General features: G+C 43.3%; 1 protein-coding gene across 7 annotated transcripts in view; it reads left to right on the top strand.

Moving 5' to 3' along the window:
- EML5 (EMAP like 5) overlaps positions 1 to 23,794 on the top strand; it is a 1,317,369-nt gene that overhangs the window by 737,972 nt on the left and 555,603 nt on the right. For all 7 annotated transcript variants that reach the window (XR_013600929.1, XR_013600930.1, XR_013600931.1 and 4 more), the window contains exons 17-19: positions 3,877 to 3,977; positions 7,987 to 8,189; positions 12,068 to 12,179. Coding sequence is in view for 4 of the 7 variants with exons in the window: in XM_078660021.1 (XP_078516147.1) it covers positions 3,877 to 3,977; positions 7,987 to 8,189; positions 12,068 to 12,179 (416 nt within the window). In the remaining 3 variants the exon portion in view is untranslated. The remainder of the gene's footprint in view (positions 1 to 3,876; positions 3,978 to 7,986; positions 8,190 to 12,067; positions 12,180 to 23,794) is intronic.

The raw sequence follows: 23,794 nt of genomic DNA, 5'->3' as shown, positions 1-23,794 counted from the left end.
CTGTTCTCTTCCACCGCCTCCTTCTTTAACTCTCTGTTCTCTTTTGCTGATCTGCTGCTCTCTTCCACGCTGCCTCCTTCTTTAACTCCATGTTCTCTTCTCCTGTGCTGATCTGCTGTTCTCTTCTACCCGCCTCCTTCTGTAACTCCCTGTTATCTTCTCCTGTGCTGATCTGCTGCTCTCGTCCACCCCAACTCCTTCTTTAACTCCCTGTTTGCTTCTCTTCTCCTGTGCTGATCTGCTGTTCTTTCACCCCGCCTCCTTCTCTAACTCCCTGTTCTCTTCTCCTGTGCTAATATGTTGTTCTCTTCCACCCGCTTCCTTCCTTAACTCCCTGTTCTCTTCTCCTGTGCTGAACTGCTGTTCTCTTCCACCCGCCTCCTTCTTTAACTCCCTGTTCTGTTCTCCTGTGCTGATCTGCTCTCTTCCACCCGCCCCCTTCTCTAACTCCCTATTATCTTCTCCTGTGCTGATCTGCTGCTCTCGTCCACCCCAGCTCCTTCTTTAACTCCCTGTTTGCTTCTCTTCTCCTGTTCTGATCTGCTGTTCTCTTTCACCCCGCCTCCTTCTCTAACTCCCTGTTCTCTTCTCCTGTGCTAATATGTTGTTCTCTTCCACCGCTTCCTTCCTTAACTCCCTGTTCTCTTCTCCTGTGCTGAACTGCTGCTCTCTTCCACCCCACCTCCTTCTTTATATCCATGTTCTCTTCACCTGTGCTGATCTGCTGCGCTCTCCTACCCAGCCTCCTTCTCTAACTCCCTGTTCTCTTCTCTTCTCCTGTGCTGATCTGCTGCTCTCTTCCAACCCGCCTCCTTCTTTAACTCCCTGTTCTCTTCTCCTGTGCTGATCTGCTGCTCTCTTCCACCCGCCTCCTTCTTTAACTCTATGTTCTCTTCTGCTGCGCTGTTATGCTGCTCTCTTCCACCCACCTCCCTCTCCAACTCCTTGTTCTCTTCTCCCAAGCTTATCTGCTGCTCTCTTCCACCCGCCTTTTTCTTTATATCCATGTTCTCTTCACCTGTGCTGATCTGCTGCTCTCTTCCACCCGCCTCCTTCTTTAACTCTGTTCTTTTCTCCTGTGCTGATCCGCTGTTTCCTTCCACCACCTGCTTCTCTAACTCCCTGTTCTCTTCTCCCATGCTGATCTGCTGTTCTCTTCCTCCCGCCTCCTTTTCTAACTCCCTGTTCTCTACTCCTGTGCTGATCTGCTGCTCTCTTCCACACCGCCTCCTTCTTTAACTCCCTGTTCTCTTTTCCTGTGCTGATCTGCTGCTCTCTTCCACCCCACATCCTTCTTTAACTCCCTGTTCTCTTCTCTTCTCCTGTGCTGATCTCCTACTCTCTTCCACCCTCCTCCTACTTGAAACTCCCTGTTCTGTTCTCCCGTGCTGATCTGCTGCTCTCTTCCACCCGCCTCCTTCTCTAACTCCCTGTTCTATTCTCTTCTCCTGTGCTGATCTGCTGCTCTCTTCTACCCCACCTCCTTCTTTAACTCCCTGTTCTCTTCTGCTGTGCTGATCTGTTCCTCTCTTCCACCCACCTCCTTCTCTAACTCCTTGTTCTATTCTCTTCACCTGTGCTGATCTGCTGCTCTCTTCCACCCCACCTCCTTCTTTAACTCCCTGTTCTCTTCTGCTGTGCTGATCTGTTCCTCTCTTCCACCCACCTCCTTCTCTAACTCCTTGTTCTCTTCTCTTCTCTCGTGCTGATATGCTGCTCTCTTCCACCGTGCCTCCTTCTCTAACTCCCTGTTCTCTTCTCTTTTCCAGTGCTGATCTGCTGCTCTCTTCCACCCCACCTCCTTCTTTAACTAACTGTTCTCTTTTACCGTGCTGATCTGCTGCTCTCTTCCAGCCCACCTCCTTCTTTAACTCCCTGTTCTCTTCTCCTGTGCTTATCTGCTGCTCTCTTCCACCCGCCTCCTTCTTTAACTCCCTGTTCTCTTTTGCTGTGCTGATCTGCTGCTCTCTTCCACCCACCTCCTTCTCTAATTCCCCGTTCTCTTCTATTCTCCCGTACTGATCTGCTGCTCTCTTCCACCGCCTCCATCGCTAGCTCCCTGTTTTGTTCTCTTCTCCTGTACCGATCTGCTGTTCTCCTCCACCCGCCTCCTTCTTTAGCTCCCTGTTCTCTTCTGCTGTGCTGATCTGCTGCTCTCTTCCACATACATCCTTCTGTAACCGCACACACATACATACAACCACGCACACACACACATACAACTGCAAACACAACCACACATACACAACCACACAAACATCACCCCACACACAAACATCACCCCACACACAAACATCACCCCACACACAAACATCACCCCACACACAAACATCACCCCACACACAACTACACGCACAACTACACGCACAACTACACGCTCAACCACACGCTCAACCACACGCTCAACCACACGCTCAACCACACGCTCAACACACGCTCACCACACGCTCAACCACACGCTCAACCGCACGCTCAGGCACACGCACAGCCACACGCACAGCCACACGCACAGCCACACGCACAGCCACACGCACAGCCACACGCACAGCCACACGCACAGCCAACCACACACCCAACCACACACCCAGCCACACACCCAACCACACACCCAACCACACACCCAACCACACACCCAACCACACACCCAACCACACACCCAACCACACACCCAACCACACACCCAACCACACACACAACCACACACACAACCACACACATCTATCGCCCTCACTCTATCACCCTCACGCTATCTACCTCCCTCACGCTATCTACCTATCGCCCTCACGCTATCTATCTATCGCCCTCACTCTATCTATCTATCTATCTTTCGCCCTCACTCTAATTATCTTTCGCCCTCCCTCTAGCTGCCCCAGACCATCAGACAGGCCAGTTCATGGACCTGTTTCAGAAAGAATCTGAAAACCTGGTTGTTTCCTAGGATGGAAAACTGGTTCTTTCACTGCCTATTACGGGCTGGTAACGTGCTGACCATCACCATTTCTAAAAGCGCCAGGATACCCATAGGGTGACAGTTTTTGCGCTATATAAGTGATTTTTACATTACATTACATTACATCTATCGCCCTCCCTCTAGCTATCTTTCGCCCTCCCTCTAGCTATCTATCGCACTCACTCTATCTATTGCATCACCACAGCATCACTCAGGGGTACCACAGCATCACTCAGGGGCACCACAACATCACTATGCGCCACCACAGCATCACTGAACGCCACAGCATCACTCGTCGCCACCACAACATCACTGAGCACCAACACAGCATCAATCTGTGCAACCATTCAACAACTGGTTCAAATATTTTCTCTCAATGTTTCAAGCTTTATTACAAATGTCATAAAAAGATGTTAATATTTCACTTCTGTTCTTGGATTTTCGTCACAATAAAATACACTGAACATAATCTTCACACAAGTTATTTACAAAAGTTTAAGCTATTGCCATTATAAATTACAATAACTTTTATTTAAGTATTAATTATTTAGAAAAATTAAAAGTCATTGTTATTTGTAATATCAATACATCTAAGTCACATAAATACAAAACATGTTGCATTACAAATGCTATAGGTGTCACATTTGCAAACGATAAAAGTATTGGCATTGCAAATGGCAAAGCTATTAATTTCGCTATTTTCAAAACCAACACATAAATAAAAAATGTGTCATTTACAAGACCAATAGCTCAAACTTTCCTAATGCGAGACCTATTGCATTGCAAATGCTTGTTTTACCTGATTTCAGTATGAAGTGATTGTTGTTTAAAAGGTTTCAGGACTTGTAGCCAATGATCCATTTGAATCACTGGATAAATATTAAACTTAACAATGCAATAAGATTTTTTTTTAAACTCTCTTTCAGAGGAAGCAAAGAGAAGATTTTTGTGGTCAAGATTAACCCCTATATGCCAGACAAACTCATCACAGCTGGAATAAAGCACATGAGATTCTGGCGACGAGCAGGTATGGAGGAAATTGTATTATGTTTTCGAAGCATCGCACTTTTTGTATTTGCACCCAACCATGAAGCCCTTGTAAAAGTCAAATATGACAGTGTTTCATGTGGTGCTGTGTTGATGTATGGAGTTCACATCGTAGGAAGGGTATGGAAAATTTACTGGCATGGAGACTACAAGCACGACCATTATGATAATATTTATGGGAACCCAAAAATGAAAATTTTCAAGAATAATTTGATGGCATCTTAAAGTTTATTTAGATAGTTTAGTAAGCACCTACCTTACCAGGAGCCCGTGAGATTGATGTGGTCATAAGGCTGGTCTTACAGTCACAGGTCCAGTGCTCTTGGGATGCTCAGCCATGATCGGAGAAGGGCCATTTAAAAGGATATTTTTCCCAGCTTTTGTCAAAGATCATCAGGTTGAGTTGTGCCCCTAAATCAAGTTTGATTTATTTCAGCCGTGCAATCTGAGCTGTCTTTTCCTCCGTTCCTGTTCCTTTTGATTTTGAGCTTGCAATCATATCTTGTTTTCCTCCTTCTCGGGTTTTTGGTTTACACCTACTACTGGTAAGCTTTTGCTGGCACTCATTGCAATGACCCTAGTAAACTGCTGCAAAACATTGTGATAAATTGTCTAAGCCCAGTCTGGTTTGGCATTGTTTAGTGTTTTAAGGACATCTGGCTATGATGTAGGCCGGATAGAATCAGCGTTCTTGTGAAGTCCAATTGAAAATGTAATAAATTCCTAAAAGTCATCAGTTAAAGGTATCTCTATTTGATTATGGCATTAATTTATGCTGATAAACATAGGTCTGTGTCAAAACAGATTTTTCACTTTTTGTGGTAATGTCTGGTTGGTTTGCTCTCAGGACATGAGACCAGTCTTACAGTTGAATGTGACCGTGTTCCTAATTTATTTCCTCCCACATCTAAAAGGATTTCCATTGCTGATCTTCCTAGCACAAATGATTCCCTTTCATCCAGAAGTCGGTGTAATGGAGCCTTTCAGGCGTGGTCTTATTTTTTTGGGTTGTTTCTCAGTTGTAGGTGAGTTTATGTTCTGCGCTCTCACTACAGACTGAACACAAAATATTCTTTGTTACTGCAAAAAACGGTCTCTATAACCCAAACTGGTCGTCTGCGTCCCCTCGAAACAGGAACACCTGAATTCCCAGATATATTTCAGCATTATTGGGCCTCATTCATGAGTTGTTGCATGAACCCACCATGGAAGTTATAGTTAAATTATGAATTATGGGCACAGACCCCTTGTGGATAGAATCATTAAGTATTCCTGCTATCCGATGCCTAAGAATGCATGTTTGACAAATGAAGGAGGAGGACATAGCAAATCCAGGACATTGCTGATGTTGTGTTTGCGCGCAACCGTTTTGACCTGGAGACACCTCAGGGGTTGAAACGCAAGCTGCAAGTCCAGTTTTGAGTGATGGGGTGATAGATGGGTAAGTTGTTATGGCTAAGACCACTTTAAAATCATCCCAATGTTTTCAAATCTTGCTTTCAAAATAGTATAGCAGGCCTTTGAAATGTGGAGAAGCCGCCTCCATGGACATCATTTTGATTTGTGTCCTCTTACATTAAACACTGTATCTACTTTCTTATGGTTCCCATTTTCCAAAGCAAACCAATACTCATTCGATCAGAAGAAATGCACTTCTTGTGGCTTTCCAAAATCATTGTTTGTTGAAAGCTTTTTCATAAATTGGAACTCCCTTCACCTGTGATGTTCAGAAACTTCTTTGCTTAAAGCCTGGATGGCTAATGCTGTGTTCACTCCTGCCTTCTTATTATATACTCAGGTGTTGCACAAAGTGGAAGTAAGTGCAAGCAGTGGCCCGCAAATCAGGGACCTTGCTAGGAGGGTGATTTGGCTTGAGGCTCAAGCTTAAGGGGTGGTTTCCAGATTTAGACATGTGTGCATATCATGCCAGTTGATAATCAAGGATTATAATGCGGTTCCTCACTGGAAGGGGCCTGAACCTCTAAGAGGGCTTATTCCAAGAGACGAAGGCATACAAGTAAAATAAAGCTGCCTTTGTAGTGATTCGAGTACTCCAAGGGCGAGGAATCTCGTTAAACACCCGCCCTCTTACCCCTTGTTTAGAGTAAGTTTTCTATTGATTTCTTGTGAGGCACCAACCCCACTGCTTTTTGCTGTTATATGAACTACTTGCGTATTTCTTGCAACTATCTCTGTGTTGAATTGTGTTTGCTTTTTTCTCTTGTAATCCGAATTGCTCCCCTACATCTTATTGATTTTGGATGACATAGCCTGGCTGCTTTTTTATGCTGCGTTGAGAATTGATTTTATATTTCTTTCTGTGGCTGTCTGCTAGTTCGCTGTGTTCACTTGCTTTTTGATTCTGCGTTTTTTTAATGAATATCTAAGTAATGTGTTTATTTGCATATCTGTCCATGCTACATATTTTATTTCATGACCCGGATATTTGTAGCTGTGTATTTCTTCTCCTCTGGAGAGCACACATCTTATTTGTGAAGGGTAGAATGATTGCAGGTCTGTCTTGTGCTTTCATATGAATTCACTCAACGCTGTGCAATTTGTCAGGCAGACGTGGTGTCATAGAAACTTGGTGACACTGTCATGGATTGATTTAATTGAAAGAAGATGTGTGCTTCTTTACATCATGTAAGCTCTGGTATTCAACTGGTTGTACTGCTTATTAACTAGCTGAACTTTCCTATCTCGGTTGTTTTCTGGTTCCTAATTGACAAAGTAAAATTTCTTGTCATATTCCCATAAATCACATTACATGTTATGCTCTGTACAGTATTTACGGCCCTACGGTCGCTGATAGGTGGGTGGAGGGCGGTTGGGGGAAAAGATGCATAAACTAGACGAGCAGACAGGAACATCCAAGATAGATGCAATCAGGAAAAGGCTTTATGAACAGAACAGTCTTTCCAATAAAGTTCGTAAAGCATAGGCCTTTGACAAGTTGCTAGAGATGGAGGAAGGAGATTTACGTAGGGGAACCCTACAATCATCAATACGTATTCTAATATAGCCCTGTGCTGCGAGAGCCTTGAATTCACTTACTCTTGCACAATCAACTGGTTCCAGGACCTCACATCTTCTCTATTTACTTCTTATTTTGTCCAGGCATCCTCCTAGGCCTTTGACAAGTTGCTAGAGATGGAGGAAGGAGATTTACGTAGGGAACCCTACAATCATCAATACGTATTCTAATATAGCCCTGTGCTGCTGGAGCCTTGAATTCACTTACTCTTGCACAATCAACTGGTTCCAGGACCTCACATCTTCTCTATGTACTTCTTATTTTGTCCAGGCATCCTCCTAGAACTTGCCTTCATTGGCTATGAGTGCTGGGAGACATAAAGCAGTAAACACAGTGACATCAGAGGTGGCAGGATGCTGCTTTTCCAGGGATATATATTGGGCAGGATAGGACGTTGAGCTAGAGTGAGTAGTGTTTTGTTAATAAATCTTAGCTGGGTTTGAGGGAGACCTTCACCTACATCTGAAGGTATGTGTGAGTGACATTTACACATATGAGGAGTAAAGCATCAGGTAAATAGATGGATGGTGTATGAAAGGAAGAGTGGTGGATACATATTGAGGAGTAGACAAAACCAATCTAGGGAAAGGACTCGGGCACTAAACACACAATCTAAAGAAACATTTCATCTCCACCTATAGGGACTTGTGGGAAATTGGATCAATCTCAGGGTATGATGGAACTTTAGAAAAAACAGAGACCTACGACGAGCTCTGCAGGAAAAAGGAGAGGTTTCTACAAATAAATGGGTCTCCTAATTGTCATTATTCTACCTAGATAAGATTAAGGCATCAGAAGCATAGTGTTCTTTTAAACTCATAGCTTCCGTATCAGAAATTGATGAGAGTAGTTATTGTTTTTGGATGGCAGGAGTGGTGAGGATGACGTGGCAGAGGATAAAGCTCCACATAACATTTATTTGATGCACTTTTGTCTCCTTTTTTGCATTCAGGAGGAGGACTGGTCGGACGGAAAGGATGCATTGGTTCTGGGGCCAAATGTGACACTATGATGTGTGCTGTGTATGGCTGGACCGAGGAGATGTCCTTCTCTGGGACCGCAACAGGAGACATTTGTATCTGGAGGGATTTGTTTCTCATTAAAACTGTTAAAGCCCATGACGGACCCGTTTTCAGCATGCATGCCTTAGAGAAAGTAAGTATCAGGCAGTGGGTCTTTAAGCTGACAGCTGTAAAAGCCAGGTATAATGGCATTGTGCACTACCACTATGCTGGGCAAGTGAATGATTAGCTTATCAATGTTTTTGTGTATTATTTTTTCTGTAGGGCTACCAGTATCCTATTACTGCTTCAAGAACACTTCTCTAAAGTGATGTATTCCTCTTGGTTGCTTAGAATGGGATGGGGTCCACAATTATGGAAGTTGGATAGCACCATTAAAGAGCTTTTCCCCTAGAAAGAAAGGGAAGAGATAACATTAACCTGACTTGGAGAAAAAAAACATTAGCATCTTGGATCTGGTCTTTGATGTCTAAATGTGGCAATTGGTTTCAGTTGATGTACATTTTCTTGTGTTATTCACAGCCATGTGCCCAGAAACCTAAATAGCTCAGTTCTTCAAAAACCTGTAGAATACAAGACAATAAAGTGGAATATATTTAGATCTGGTTAAGTTTAATTTCCACTAAGGCGTATCACTTTTATTTACTCTTTGTTTTCAATCCTGGAAAGACTTTTCCCTGCAAATTATGCTACTGTAACAAAGATTATTTGAAGAACATAGTTATGATGAAATACTAGTGATGAAAATATGTACAATTGAAATGTTTAATAACTAAACAAGTTGTCTGTATTAACAATAACGTGTTTGTATGGGCGCATCAACACACAAAATATGAAGGAAAATTATGGCTGGCTTTGGTGTGTAATGCAAGTCTTCTTTTTGTTTCATAGAAAGGAAATATAAATAGGGCTTAAGACTATTTAGCTCCTTAAGGAAAACAGTGCCACACTAAGATCAACACTGAATTAGAGCATAGGAATCATTGTTCCACGCCAGGAGAATGCAAGATGAGGGAATAGTGGGAGGAGGTAGTTTTATCACCCCCACCCTTTTACAAACACAAAGTGAAATAAAACATTAGAAATCGCTTTTGAAACATACAGTTCGTAAAACGGACTTGGGTACAAATGGAATGTTCGCTAAAAGTACATAATATCCCATATCCTTTCAGTACAACAACAATCATCGTCCACCACCATTCCCAGTCTCTGTAGATGTCTGTTAAGCACTCCAAAAAATAATTCAAGTGTAGCCTTAATGATGACGCCTTCAAACCTAATTTGTTAATCTTACTATGTTCCTTTTTTTTATTCATTACGATTTGCCACGAAAGGTGGCTTCCAACTGCCTTTAAAGACTGGGGAGTGAGAGGGAAAAAGAGCAGCGAGAGCAGTACTTTGTGTGAGGATGTGTAAAGGGATAACATGCTTGAGTAATTGCCCTTGTGGGATCAGGACTTCACCTCCACAAGGCGTAATTCCCATCTTGTCAAGAGACAGCGACTTCAAGGAAGTCGACCGTAGAATATTGTCAGCTTTTTTTTTTTTTTTAGATAGTTGGGTTTTCAGCACTCTGAGTTTGCTTGCTGTGCCACTTGGAACAATGATGGGATTTCATGGGGACAGTGATGTGGTCAGAGCCTAAGATGTGGTAAGGATTGGAGTTCTGAACCCGTTGCAGTATGGAGATGTTTTTCTGTGTGATCCCCACGGGCATGGTGTTACAGTAGTGAAGTGCAGACATCGCACCCTAAATTGATGGACCACTCTGAGAAAGGAGTAGGGTGCGGTTGATAGTACATAATCTTTGACAGTGTTGACTTGATGAATGGAGGACAGATCCACGTGGAACAGGATTCCACAGTGGCAGATCTTTGCTCCGGGTGTCAGTTAGAACTAATACATGGAGATCTTTTAAAATGAAATGAGGTGGGAGCCACTCTGATGGTTTGATAGACCCCACCCATATTTCATAACCTTAAGGAACATCAGTTGGCCTAGATACAGTACTGGAAGTGTCTTAGTATGCCAGAAACTAGTTGGTGTTTACCGGGGTGCTCCTTGACCTTAAAGCATGTCAGTTTAAAAATAATGGATGTGTTGTTGTGAAGTTCCCATTGATCAGTAGGATCTGCATGTTTGTGGACAACATAAACTTTTGGTGAGGTGCCTAGACTGATTCTATTGACCCACGATAGTATATGTTGGCCTAGAGACCAGCTAGCTCACAGTGCCACCATAAGCCTCCCGAATCTAAACCGGAATCGAATAGTTTCTGGCAACCACTGAACATGGCAACCCTGTCCCCTCAGGGATCGTGGTAACAGATCTAAAAACCCTTTTGCTCAGTCACTCGTGCTCTCTTGTTTTCAGAGAAGTATACAGAATAAACAATGGGACATTCTTCAATATGTTTATTGAACCAACATTACTTTTGTATAGAATAAATGTGCTTTAATAATCAGTAGACAGAAGCATATGAAAGTGATTACAAGCACCAAAATGCTAAATAGCAGGTATAGTTCTACCATGGTGCAGGCATATAAAACAAGGTGGTAATCTGCTGTATTCCTACTATGCAATCCCTACCCTACGTGCATATAGCGTGTGTGTGTATAGCCAAGAATACCCCCACGGAATGATCCAACCCCATTAGCTGGCTGGATAGAATGTAGGACCCCGACTTGGTCACAAACTGGATCTCCCTCACGGAGATGTTAGGCAGCTGCTTGGCGAAGCATCATCATACAGGGACCTCTTGATGTCAGCAGAAGTATCTCCTCTGGCTAATCCCCGTAAATGCTTATTTATTTATAATAAAAAGCATCCTTGCGATGTTTGTACAGATTAGTATTGTCATGGATTGCATATAGCCCTGTCGCCCTGTGGATGAAGATAGAACGACATTGTACAGCGAGTGTAAAGGCCTCGGACTCAGTGTACGAGGCATCCTGATAATGTTGCACAAAGCAGGTTCAGAGAAACGAATCCAACATTGTCATGCACGCAAATATGTGCAAAAGGTTACAGTAAAATGTTATTTGCAGAAAGAGGACAATATAAGAAAATGTGCAGCGTTGCTACATGGCCCTAACTTAGGCACAATAGAGTGAAGGCTGAGTTGGCTGCTAATGAATATATCTTAATGGCGATAGGTATAAACTGTATTTGCAACGTGACCTACTGCTTGAGGAACCCGTCTTTGAAGTCAGTGGATGGAGAGTAGTAAGAAGCTATGTTCATTAAGCACAAGGAACCGTTCTAAAAATATTTTAATTATGACCGCTCCCCCTGCCTTCTGTTGACATATTTAGGCACTGAAGCAGGATGTGGTGAGTCCCAGTGTTGAATGTGGTAGAGAAATGGACCACAGTTCTGTGGACCACATTGAGGACTGTCGCAGTTGGGTTGGATAATAGTACATGCAGAGAGCTGGTTTCCGATGTGTAGTGGTTTATCTCTTATTGATGATGGTGGATTCTATGCCACTGCACAGAGAAACACAAGTCCTCCAGATTAATGACCCCAAATAGTTTTTACAGCATTAGGAAGAAACTGCCTTGTGCTCTGCAAAAATGGTCTCACTTGCTTTTTTTATACACAACTAGTTAATTCTGTCCACATTAATTAGAAGGATATAACCCAGTCCTAATTACAAGTTATCAATTACACATCAAGTTGCAGATGGAGATGAAGAAGCTCAGCCATTAGTGTAATTACAGATGGCTCTGCAGCTTTTGTTCTGAGCTGGCTGAGGTCCGTGCAGGACAAATCCCTGTATAGATTTTTCCTGGTATTAACAAAATGAAGGAAATACAATTAAACAGTATTCAATAATGAGTTCTGTGCTTTTGGAACATACAAACCTTAAAGCAAAATTGAAACATATATTGTTCTTAAAATTGTGAGTTTGTATCGTTATTTCAAGAGATTTCTGAGTAGCAATGCCCATTGTTCATATTACCTTCTTTATTTGGTCTGTCTAATATCGAGTGTATTTGTTTCTTGCAGGGCTTTGTGACTGGAGGGAAGGACGGAGTTGTCGCATTGTGGGATGACTCTTTTGAAAGATGCCTCAAAACCTATGCCATTAAGAGAGCGGCCTTGGCCCCTGGCTCTAAAGGTGATTGGTTCTTTTTTATTATAATGTGGTATATTGTAGTCCAGAAGGCATGTTTTAATAGTTTATTGAAAGAAAGTCTTGATTCTATTAGGGACAAGGGCAATAAATATGCTTTGACATTGTTTTTCTTCTAAGTGCAGCCATTTCAGAACAAAAGACCACATTTCCCATGGATCCTGGTGAAAAGGCCAACTACAGCTACATTAACAAATAGTTGCAGAGTCTCTGAATAAATAAACCCTTCTTCCTGTTGTCTATCTGCTAAGCGCTGTTATCACAACATGATCCTGAGACTGAGTTTCACAGCTTCCATCATGTAGCTTATTATACCTGAATCCTTTCAGAACTGAAATATATCATACAATCTAGATTATGAAATAATTAGCACTTAAATAAGTCTTCTCTGATAATAGACATGTTGTGGAAGAGGGTTACTGTGTGAACGGGCCATCAGAAGCTATTGTATCTGACTTTCATGAAATATGCAAATCCTCTGCATCCCCAATGGACTTTATTCTTATCCAGATTCAACTTTCTTATTACCATACCATAGAACCTTATTTTGATCACAATGGATCATAAAAGTATAAACAAACTAAACAAGTACAACAGATATATACATTAAAATACAATTTTAAATATGTCAATGGATAAAATGTCAGTTTAAAAACAATAAAAAACACTGAAATTCATAGCATGATCGATGCTGTGTATGACTATAAAATCACAAATAAAACCTATATCTATATAATATCTCAACACAGCACCTCACACACAATAAGAATTCTTGTCAAAGATCTGTGACAGACTGTATGAGTTTTTTTCGCTTTATCCACAAAGCCTTTAGAAACATGGCCACACAGGAAACTAAAATCTGACTGAGGTCACTGCAGTATTCTAATCGTTTCCGGGAGCACCCTACAACCCAGGTTTTTGCACAGAGGAACAATCCACTTTGCAGGAAAATGCTTATAAAAAAGGCAAAAGAACAAAATATGGATGAGTGTTTCAGAACACTCCTCACAGCCTGGACACAGATCATTACATTGGGACTTATCATGGTGCCATCGACTGATAAATGACTTTAAGGGTAGGATACCTTACCTAAATTGGAGATAAAGTTTCCTTGCTAGTGGAGGGGCAATTTCATCAATAGTGCCTTCATAGGTGGCCATTGGTTTCTGGCCTATGAAAGACACAGATAAAGAACACTTGCACAGCCGGACATTATTAACTGCCATTTTCTTATTACCAAAAGGCCCAGAAATAGACATAGCAAGGCACATGCACTTTGACAATAAACTGAAGACTAAGACATACCACCTCTCAGTGCATCATTTGTGTGTAAAACAAAGATTCTTCTGATTTGTTTGAATTGGCAAAGACACACCAAGATATTCATATTCAGCAAAGGATTTTAAAAGAACCCAACAGGAGGGCCTTAGCTAGAGGGTTGCTAGATCGAGAAGAAGCTCTTTCATCACTGCAAATCTATACAAATGATCATGAAATATTGCATTGACTGTCCAGTAGCAGGACACCCAAGACGGAAAGATATTGTAGATGATCATTTGCTATTTTTGGTGGCCATGTCTTATATAATCAATAAAGGAATACATACAGAAATGCACCATTTGCCTGCAAGCAAAGGCTTCGCACAAACCTACAGCAGGATTATTGTTACCGCTACCCACTCCAACGTAGCCTTGAAGTGTAATTCCAATGTATTTTATCTTAGTGCTAATTCCTTTTAATAGATACATAACCTTGTTGTTAGTAGTGCATTACTTCACCATAATGGGACTTTTTCCTCCACTATAGAAGCTTGCCACTGCAATCGAACTAGCAGGTATTCTCCTGGTACATATCCTCTCTACATGGCTTCTGGGAAAGCATCAGAACTGGCAGAGAAACTCATTTGACAGCCCTCTATTGGAAAAAAACTGATGAGAAGAATCAGAACCGGGCACTTTTAAGTCTACCAGCTATCACCCTCAAACTGATGGATAGAAAGAATGTCTGAATCAATCCATTGAGCAAAATTGGAGATGTATTTTGATGAGACAATCAGAATGTCTAGTACTAAAGGAGTGCACTTGGAGATTGTGAGTACAAAAGCTCACTCCACTTGTATTCAGAAAGATTGCCCTTCTGCTCATATGGATTCCATCTGCAGATGTGGTCCTTCATGATAACTACTTCCCTGGTTTTCTCAGGGACAATCCTTCTGAAAGAACCTCATACCATGCAAAATGTTGCTCATCAATACCTTCTGCAAGCCAGAGCACAATATAAATGTTTTCCAGATCAGAACTGGAGTAAAGTGCCTTCATATACAAAAATTGGGCAGGTGCAGTTGTCTACAAAACACCTAACAATTCTTGGGTCACATGCAAAGTTCATGCCTCGTTTTGTAGATTCTGGTTCTATAACAGGGAAGGTGGCAGTTCAGCAGTTCAACTTGAACTTTCCTAAGATTGGTATATCCACCCAGTATTTCATGTATCCTCAGATAAGGCCACTACCTCAAGGTAGTAAGCATTCCTCCAGTCTTCATAGACTGCTCTACAAAATATGAGTTGGAGGAACTTGTTGATTCACATATATATCAAGATAAACTGCAGTATCGGGTAGCGTGGAAGGACTATGATAAATCTCCATCCAACCTTCATCAACACTTTCCTCATGACACACTCACATAGCCACACAGTCGAACACATGCACCCCGTTATTAGCACATTCACCCAACCAGCTGACTCCCCTGACACTCTCACTCAGCGCATCTTCCCCCCCACCACAACTTCAGTAGACATTAGACTAGATGAGAACATGTCCACACTCCATCTAATTAAAGAAGACCTCCACACGTTTAAAATCATTCTATCAAACCATCCTTGGCTCTCTAGATCCAACATCCCTACCAAGTCCCGGCCACATCCCCACTACGACAAACACATTGGTCCCAATTGGATCTCTGTACCCTCTTTCAACCTACCTTCCCGCCCTTTACGTACCAACAACTATCTCTACGAGACCGATCTTCTCTCTCTCTTGCTCTCCTACGAAACGCCCCTCACCACCACCGTTCACCTCCCTCACATGCCCATCTTCTCTATCTTCCCAAACCCTCACAGGCCTTCTACTCATAACAACAGATGAATCATCGTCAATAACCTCTGTAAAGTCCCACTCATCCAAGAACAAACATCATCTGCCTCCACCCCCCGTCTTAAATGCTCACTCTTGAATTGCAGATCGGCATCAAAACATGCCACTGACATAGCCGACCTCATTACCTCGACTAGCCTTGACATCATCATTCTTACGGAAACATGGCTTACAGATTCTTCCTCACCCCTCATCGACATTTTAGTTCCACCTAACTATGACATCATCAGACTAGACAGGCTGAGTGGCAAGACTGGAGGTGGTATTGCCTGTATACATCGGAACAACATCACCATAAACAGAGCCATTCCCGCGCTACTCCCGTCATGTGAATACATCAGCCTTGACATCAACAGTAATGGTAAACCTGTCTGCTCGCTCCACATCATTTACCACCCTCCTGGCGATAACCTCCTATTCACTGAACAAATCATGGACCTGATTACATCACTCACTGGTCGACGAAACACACACATTTTCCTGGGTGACTTTACCCTCCATTGGAATGATCCTAACGACACAGTGGTCAACAGCTTCAAAGACTTCCTCAACGCCTTAGACCTCAACCAATTATGCAACAGCCCGACACATGACAAAGTAGCAATCCTGGACTTAATAATCGCCAAAACTGATTCCACCCATCTGGAATCAATCCTCCCCTGTGACTGGTCTGACCATCACATCATCACCTTTTTCATCAATGAAACTTTCAAGCTGAACTCTGCTCGATCCACAAAGCCTAAAGTATTGAAAAGGGACTGGAAAAAGCTCAACACAAATACCCTACCCGCCTCCAGCAAGAATTTACTTCTTCCCCCTGTTGGAGTTTCCAACGTAACTGACCTCACCAACCACTACCTAAACTCCATGACCTCAATAATTAACGAACTTGCACCCGTGCAACTAAAGAGTCTCCACGAAACACTCTAAACCCTGGTTCAACGGTCTCCTTAACGAGGACAGACGCTCTCTCAGAACTGCTGAACGCAACTGGAGATCAACACCATCCGCCGAGCTCCTCCTGACTCTAAAAAGAAAGAGAAATTCTTACTTTCGTAATGTCAAACCCACTAAAGCAGATTTCTTTACCCAGCAACTTGACCAATCAAGAAATCGACCCAAAAAGCTTTCTGAATTAATCAAAACGCAATCTAAGGACCAACCCCAACGGCTACCTGAACTAACTCACCCACAACCATCTTGTGACGATTTTTCTAACCACTTTAACCTAAAGACGGAAAACATCAAGAAAGATCTCCTCAAGGGCCTAACTTCTCATTCTGACCCCCTTACCAAAGCGACCCCCTCACCCCCAAACGCGTCTCAACAAATGACTTCAAAGTTTACCTTGAAAAACAACGCAACATGGTCTTACTTCCACCCCTATTCTGAAGAAGTAATAGGCAAATTTCTCAGTGCCCTAAAGCCCTCCAACCACCTAACTGACCCTCTCACCGCAAATGCGGTCAAAGATCTTACCCCTTCACTACTACCAATATGGACCAAGATCATCAACAGCTCACTTCAACAAGGCTGCATCCCCGACTCTCTGAAGGTAGCACAAGTGTCTCCCATCCTCAAGAAACCCACAGCTGACCCCACGGACCTCAACAACTACCGCCCAATATCCAATATTCCCACTCTGGCCAAACTTCTGCAAAAAATGTGTTCACCACCAATTGACTAAACATATTGATCACTTCAAGCTGCTAAATAAGCACCAATCCGGCTTCCGCGCAAATCACAGTACAGAATCTGCCATGACACACATCATTGATGATGCACTTCAACTACTCGATCGTAACGAAGGATGCCTCCTCATCCTACTAGACCTCTCCTCAGCATTCGACACGGTCAAACACGAACACTTGATAGATCTGTTGAAACACAGAATGGGTCTCTCAGGACCAGTGCTCGACTGGTTTACCTCTTTTCTGCATAACCGGACTCAAAAATGTAAGGTCAACAACACACTGTCCAAACCAACGCCTGTTACGCTAGGAGTCCCACAAGGCTCCTCATTATCCCCTACTCTCTTCAATCTGTTCATGGAACCACTCTCCAATTTGCTACAAACCTCTAACGTGCAGTTCCACATGTATGCAGATGATACCCAACTCTACCGCAAGATCAACACCTTGGATGACATTAGACTACTCAACAACACTCTTAAGACCACCCAAACTTGGCTGGCAGTGAATCACCTCTAACTGAATGCTTTAAAAACTGAATTCCTTCTTATCGCCCCACCCGCCAAAGTCCCCACTATGCACAATCTGATAAAACACCTCACAGCACTCAATGTTCAACCAACCATTGTCGACTCGGCGAAATCACTTGGTATAACACTGGACTCCAACCTCAGTATGCAGAAGCATATTAGTAATGCAACGAAGGGAGCACATTTTCAGATCAATACACTAAGGAAACTGAAGCCCTTCCTACCTCCTAATGACTTCAAGTTAGCGGTTCAGGCTCTTGTTCTACCGCGGCTGGACTATGGAAGTGTTGCGTTATGTGGTCTCCCCAAAACCACCACAGCTCCACTAAGAGCATCCACCAATGCAGCAGCGAGACTCATCACGGGCTTGAAAAAAAGGGCCCATATCTCCCCTGACCTAAAGTCTCTAAACTGGCTGCCATTTGAAGCCAGAATCCACCTGAAAATAGACTGCATGACGCACAAGGCCCTACATCATAGTGCACCCAGCTATCTCACACAAAACCTCACAATATCAGGAGGATCAAGATCAACAAGAAGTTCGGAAAACTTCCTTTTGAAACCACAAAAATTCAATAAGGAAAAAACCTATAATCGCTCCTTTTCAGGAATGGCACCCAGGATTTGGAATGCCCTCCCACCACAAATAAGACTTAACCCCTCCTCGTCCTCTTTCAAACTGGAAGTAAAAGGCATCCCAATGGCGAAATTTACGTAAACATTGCCTTACATGACTGTTTTTAAGAACCCCTTTTTACCTACTATTCTAAAGCCTGGCTTGTTTATATGCAAAACTTTGGTCCATATATTTTGATGTTCTCTTGTTCAATGTATTCCCATCATCCTTCTACACCGAGCTAGTTTCTACACCTTATCTGATTTTGCCCTGTTATCTTGGATTTTCTCTACCACCATGCTCTATCGCCTTGTTTTAGTCCTTGGATGTTTCTTTTATTTAAGATTTTGATGTTATTCTTACGTTCCTTTTATTTTCTTTTATGTCTTGCCTATATACGCTTATTGTAAAGCGCTCTGATACCCGTAAGGGTCTTGTTCGCGCTCTATAAAACTTTCAAAATAAATAAATAAATCATGAGAACCTGCAGACTTTGCCCATGCTCCTCGACTGGCGAGTTTCATATACTTAAAAACCTGGTCAGATACTTATTCCTGGGGGAGCTGGAGGTATGTCCTTTAGTGGGGGAGGTGGTGTCAGGATCCATGCCTAGCACAGACAGGAAATCAGACAGGAGGTCAGGCCGAGTAAGGCCTGAAAATTATGGAGAAAGGGGCAGTGGAAACTAAAGAGACTCTGAAAACCAGACTGCTAACTGATGGGTACACTTAGACACTACCTTCCTGGTTACTGGTATACTTCCTCTGCCAGTATTTAGGGCCAGTGTAGCATGGTGCCTGTCAACTTGCCATTCGTTGTTGTGGCTCTCTGCTTTCTACCAGTTTGCACTCATTTATTCGTCCCTCATGTTTGTTGCTTTTTAGGTCGAGCGACCTATCTCAATGCGCATGCGCATTGAGAGCGGGAGCTCGATCTATTGCGGCTTAAACAGAGCTTACCGAGATCAGGCGATTCCCAGGCGATTTCTTCCAGTGCACGTGAAAGCGCGTGCACAATGCCACCAGCCGCTTGCCTCGCATTACCACATCAAAGGCAAGGCGGCCTCGTCTCAGGCCCCTGCTGCTTCACACCCTCATGCCGCTCTCCCCGCTCCGCCTCCTCCCCTGCCCGCTGTGTCCACTTCACTTTGACGGCCGCAGGCCGTCTCTCGTGTTTCTGCTTGTTTTATTATTCTTTTTGTTTATTCAATTCTGTTTCTAATTAGCGCGTTCACCGTGCTTGTTCAAATTAGCTTTAGCTTTCACTTTCGTGCTCTCTTGTTTCACTAGCTTTAGAACGGACCCCTCCCTCCCAATTTGACCTGATTGAAGACGGTAGTACCAGTTATTCACACAGACGTATTTTGATCCGCTACTGCCCCCAAAATCTTCCGAGTAATCTCGTTGTTCCTCAAAGTTTACGAAGCGCTATTCACCACTTCCATGGCCGCGCGCGCATGCACTTATGCTGCCCGCCACACGTCGGTGTATTTATCCAGGGTGGACGCATTGTTTTATCTCACTTTTTAACATGGGACCTGATGCACAGACCTTAACGCGGCTGCCTGCTCGTTCTTCTCCCAGCTCTGCGTTGCTCCCACCTGGGAACCCTTAGCTGTCCTGCCTTCTCTTTTCACGTCCGTCCCTGGCGTGGTCTCACTCGGTCCGGGATAGCTCCATGTGGCTCTTCGACCCAATTCAACCGCTCTGCGCCCCCTTTTCCAAAAGAGAACCCCTTCACACAAAGGACCACGGGATCATCAACACAGCAGGGTTTCAAACCTTTAGTTGGAAGAGCAGGGTTCTTGTTTCAATAGAGCTGTAAATGTTCAGAAGTGATGCACAGATACAGCTGCTGAATAAAGAGAATGATAGTTTCCACTTCACCTGCCAATATGTCTGCTGAGAGTTTGGTATTCACCGCTTTCATGTTCGCTTGTTTAATTATGCACATGGCTAACTAGCTGCAGCCCCTCCCCGCCTCCTGCGCCAATTCTCTTTTCGCAAAGTGCGCTGACAGATGACAGTGGGGCCGGTATGGGCAGTGCAGGGCTGTCGATGGTGACGTGGGCTTAAGTGATCCGGGCCTTGCCGCACTACCCCCTTAAGCCTCCATCTCCGCTCCTTGGGACATGGCAGCAGAGATGATACCAGCCGGCGCTAAGGAGCCGGTTTCTTGTGTGAATACCTGCAGCCTGGAAGACTTATGGGGTCAACATACAGAGAGCACAAAAGAGGGTCCCTGCTTTCATATGCGTTTGGATTCTGTCTGCCGCCCCTGTGGTTTTCCCCTGTCAATCGCGCGTCTCTTGCTGCTCTGATTTGTATCATGTAAGACAGCATAGGGCCCCAGCCCCTATTTAGAGCTGGCATCGTCCCTGCATGGTCCTCACTTCCAGGAAAAGTTCTATATTTTATTTTATTTATTTATGTACTTATAGTGCACGTCATTGCAATCTGGTATTTGAGTATTACTTATCTTATATTAATTACATAAAACAAATTTGGCCACACCAAAGACAACAAGCATTGGCATAGCCAATAGTTCTTGCCTTTGGTACTTTATTAGTGTTTTGTTATCCAGCACAATATCCTTCGTGCAACAACATAAACTGTTGCATGGATGAACACTTATAAGGTCCCAAAGGCGAGACCTATTGGCTATGCCAATGCTTGTTTTACCTTCCTAGTTCTCTTACATTAGTTTACCCTTCAGTTCATCGCTCTTATTGTGTATTTGGTTGTGCTTGATAACCTTGAGTAATCTTCATTCTCTTACCTCATGGCGGGTCTGATTTGTGGTGTTGTCCTGAGGTTCCCATCTGGTATTTTAGTATGCTGGGGCTCATAATAGTAACAAATAACCACAGTCGGTTGTGGTCTGTTCAACATCTGAGCCTGTGTTGTTAGTTGGAGTGCAGTGGGCAGATGGACCGACTGACGCCTCTGGCAGGCTTAAGGAGCCCATCGGAGCATGGGTCTGACTGTAATCCATCCCTACAATGAGGGTGGTGCCTGCAGGAGCACCGCCATAGGGGGTCCAACTGCCATGTAAAGGCAGGCAGAAAGGGACTTTGGGGGCCACTAGCACACATCCTGGCACATGGTGCATGGATGTGCACAAAATGCATTTGTCAAGTGTGGCTTGTGCTGTGGCCCTTTTCCTGAGCCGCAGCACAAGACGCACTAAAAAACAGCATTTTATGACCGCCTGCACAGCAACGCGGAACTGCCCACTCGTTGTTGGATGGTTTCTTCATCTAAATGATGGTAGTCAGACGCTTGTCCGACCACCATCGTAATTAGGCCTCTCAAGTGGTTCACTTCCTTTCTTCACAACAGGTCGCAGAAATTCAAGAGCAACAACCTGATGTCCTCGCCAATACCTGTAACGCTAGGCGTCCCCCAGGGCTCCTCTTTATCCCCAACTCTGTTCAACCTAGTCATGGAACCACTCACCACCTTGCTACAAGCATCCAATGTACACTTTCACATGTACGCCGATGACACCCAACTTTATCTCAAATTGCAATCCCCCAATGACATCCTGCTCCTGAACTCAACAATCAGATTCACCCAATCCTGGCTTGCCAATAATCACCTCAAACTCAATGCCCTGAAAACAGAGTTCCTTCTGATCTCACCTCCAGCTAAGATCTCCACCACTCAAACCTGGCTTAAACACCTAACTGCACTCAATGTCCAACCCACCATCGTGGACTCAGCAAAATCTTTAGGCATAACACTCGACACCAATCTCAACATGCAGCAACATATCAGCAAAGCAACTAAGGGAGCGAACTTCCAGATCAATACTCTGAGGAAACTTAAACCCTTCCTCCCAGCCAAAGACTTCCAAACCGCAGTACAAGCAATTGTCATCCCCAGAATTGAATACGGTAGCACCGCCCTATGCGGACTCCCCCTAACCACAACCGCACCACTAAGAGCTTCCCTAAACACTGCAGCGAGACTCATCACTGGGTCAAAAAAGCACTCCCACATTACCCCTGACTTGAAATCCCTGAACTGGCTGCCATTTGAAGCCAGAATACACCTGAAAATAGCCTGCATGACACACAAGGCGGTTCACCTAAAATCACCCGGCTACCTCGCCCAAAAACTGACAATCTCTGGCGGAACCAGAAACACTAGAGGCACAAACAATCTTCTGTTGAAACCGCGAAGATTCCGGAAGGAAAAAACATATAAGCGCTCCTTCTCGGGTATGGCACCTAGGATCTGGAACTCACTCCCTTCAGAAACCAGGCTTATCTCTTCCACTATACTCTTTAAAAAAGAAGTAAAAGCTATCCTCATGGCTAAATACACTTGAACCAGTATCTAGAACTCTGTTAACACTCGACACCGATCTGTACTACATGCCTGACCCCTTTGCCTACTTGTATGAGTTGTCTCATTGCTCACATGATTGGCTTTGCAGTCACCCATGTGTACTGTTTGATTTACTGACTTATCTATCTGACTATGATCCCTCATATACCCCTTTATGTAACCTATGTGTACTGTTTGATTTATTGATTTATCTATCTGAATATGCCCCCTCATATACCCCTCTATGTAACGTATTTGTACTGTTTTGACCTACTGATTTATTTGTATGATTACTCCCCCTCATGTACCCCTCTATGTAAAGCGCTCTGATATCTGCAAAGATCTTGTCCGCGCTATATAAAACTTTTAAAATAAAATAAAATAAATACCTGTAGGCGAGGTTTATGGTGCATGGGAAAGTCAGATAGGTGGCATTCCTTCCTGGGATCCTTAAAGGCTGACTACAGGATGGACAGTGAGATAACTGGACTAAAAGTGCATGTTTTATTAGTTTAAAATGATTTGAGGTTGTTTGTTGGTATGTAACACATGGCATTCGTTTTGCAAAATATGATTGGTAATGTCTTGAATGAAAAGGGAAACGTTTGATACACACTATTACATATAAATATAAAATTAGTAAAAAATATGTGTAAAAAAGTGCCAGGTACTGTTTGGGCCTTTTTAGAAAACTGTGACAAAGTTTACATTTTCAATTGATTTTCAATACAACTTAATCTTGTAACTTCAATGGGGCATATTTTTATTTCTTTAATCATTTAAACCCCTAAACCGATTTTATTAATTTCTATTTTATTTTTCTTATTATGATGTTCTCTTTTTACTTAAACTTGGTGTCAAAGATGAGCCAATGTTATTCCTGATGATTTCTGAATTCTCCTGCTTCGGTAGAGTGGAAACCTAGTCACAGATTGTATCAAGGACATGACAGCTACCTCTAACTGCAGCCATATAAATTTCCCAAAAAAGTTCTATCTTCTGTTGCTCGAAGTTCATGTTTGCAGTCATAAAGTGTAGGAACTGTATGTAGAGAAGGTTTTGGGTGTGAGGAGGTAGAGGGTGTTCGCTAATGAGTATCTTGCCATGATAGCTATTGGTTACGTTGCTCAGAGCCCGTTGAAGGGGAACATTTGTGGCGATGTCTACAGAAACAGCCCGGTTTGAGGATTTTTCTTAAGTTTTGCGTCTTATATATGGTGTGAGGAATATGTTCCATCACTTTGCGGTTTCTAAAGAGAAAGGAGAAACTTATTGT

Source organism: Lissotriton helveticus, chromosome 9 (genome assembly GCF_964261635.1).
Source record: "Lissotriton helveticus chromosome 9, aLisHel1.1, whole genome shotgun sequence".
NCBI classification, from domain to species: Eukaryota; Metazoa; Chordata; class Amphibia; order Caudata; family Salamandridae; genus Lissotriton; species Lissotriton helveticus.
This window is presented reverse-complemented; position numbering and strand designations above follow the sequence as displayed.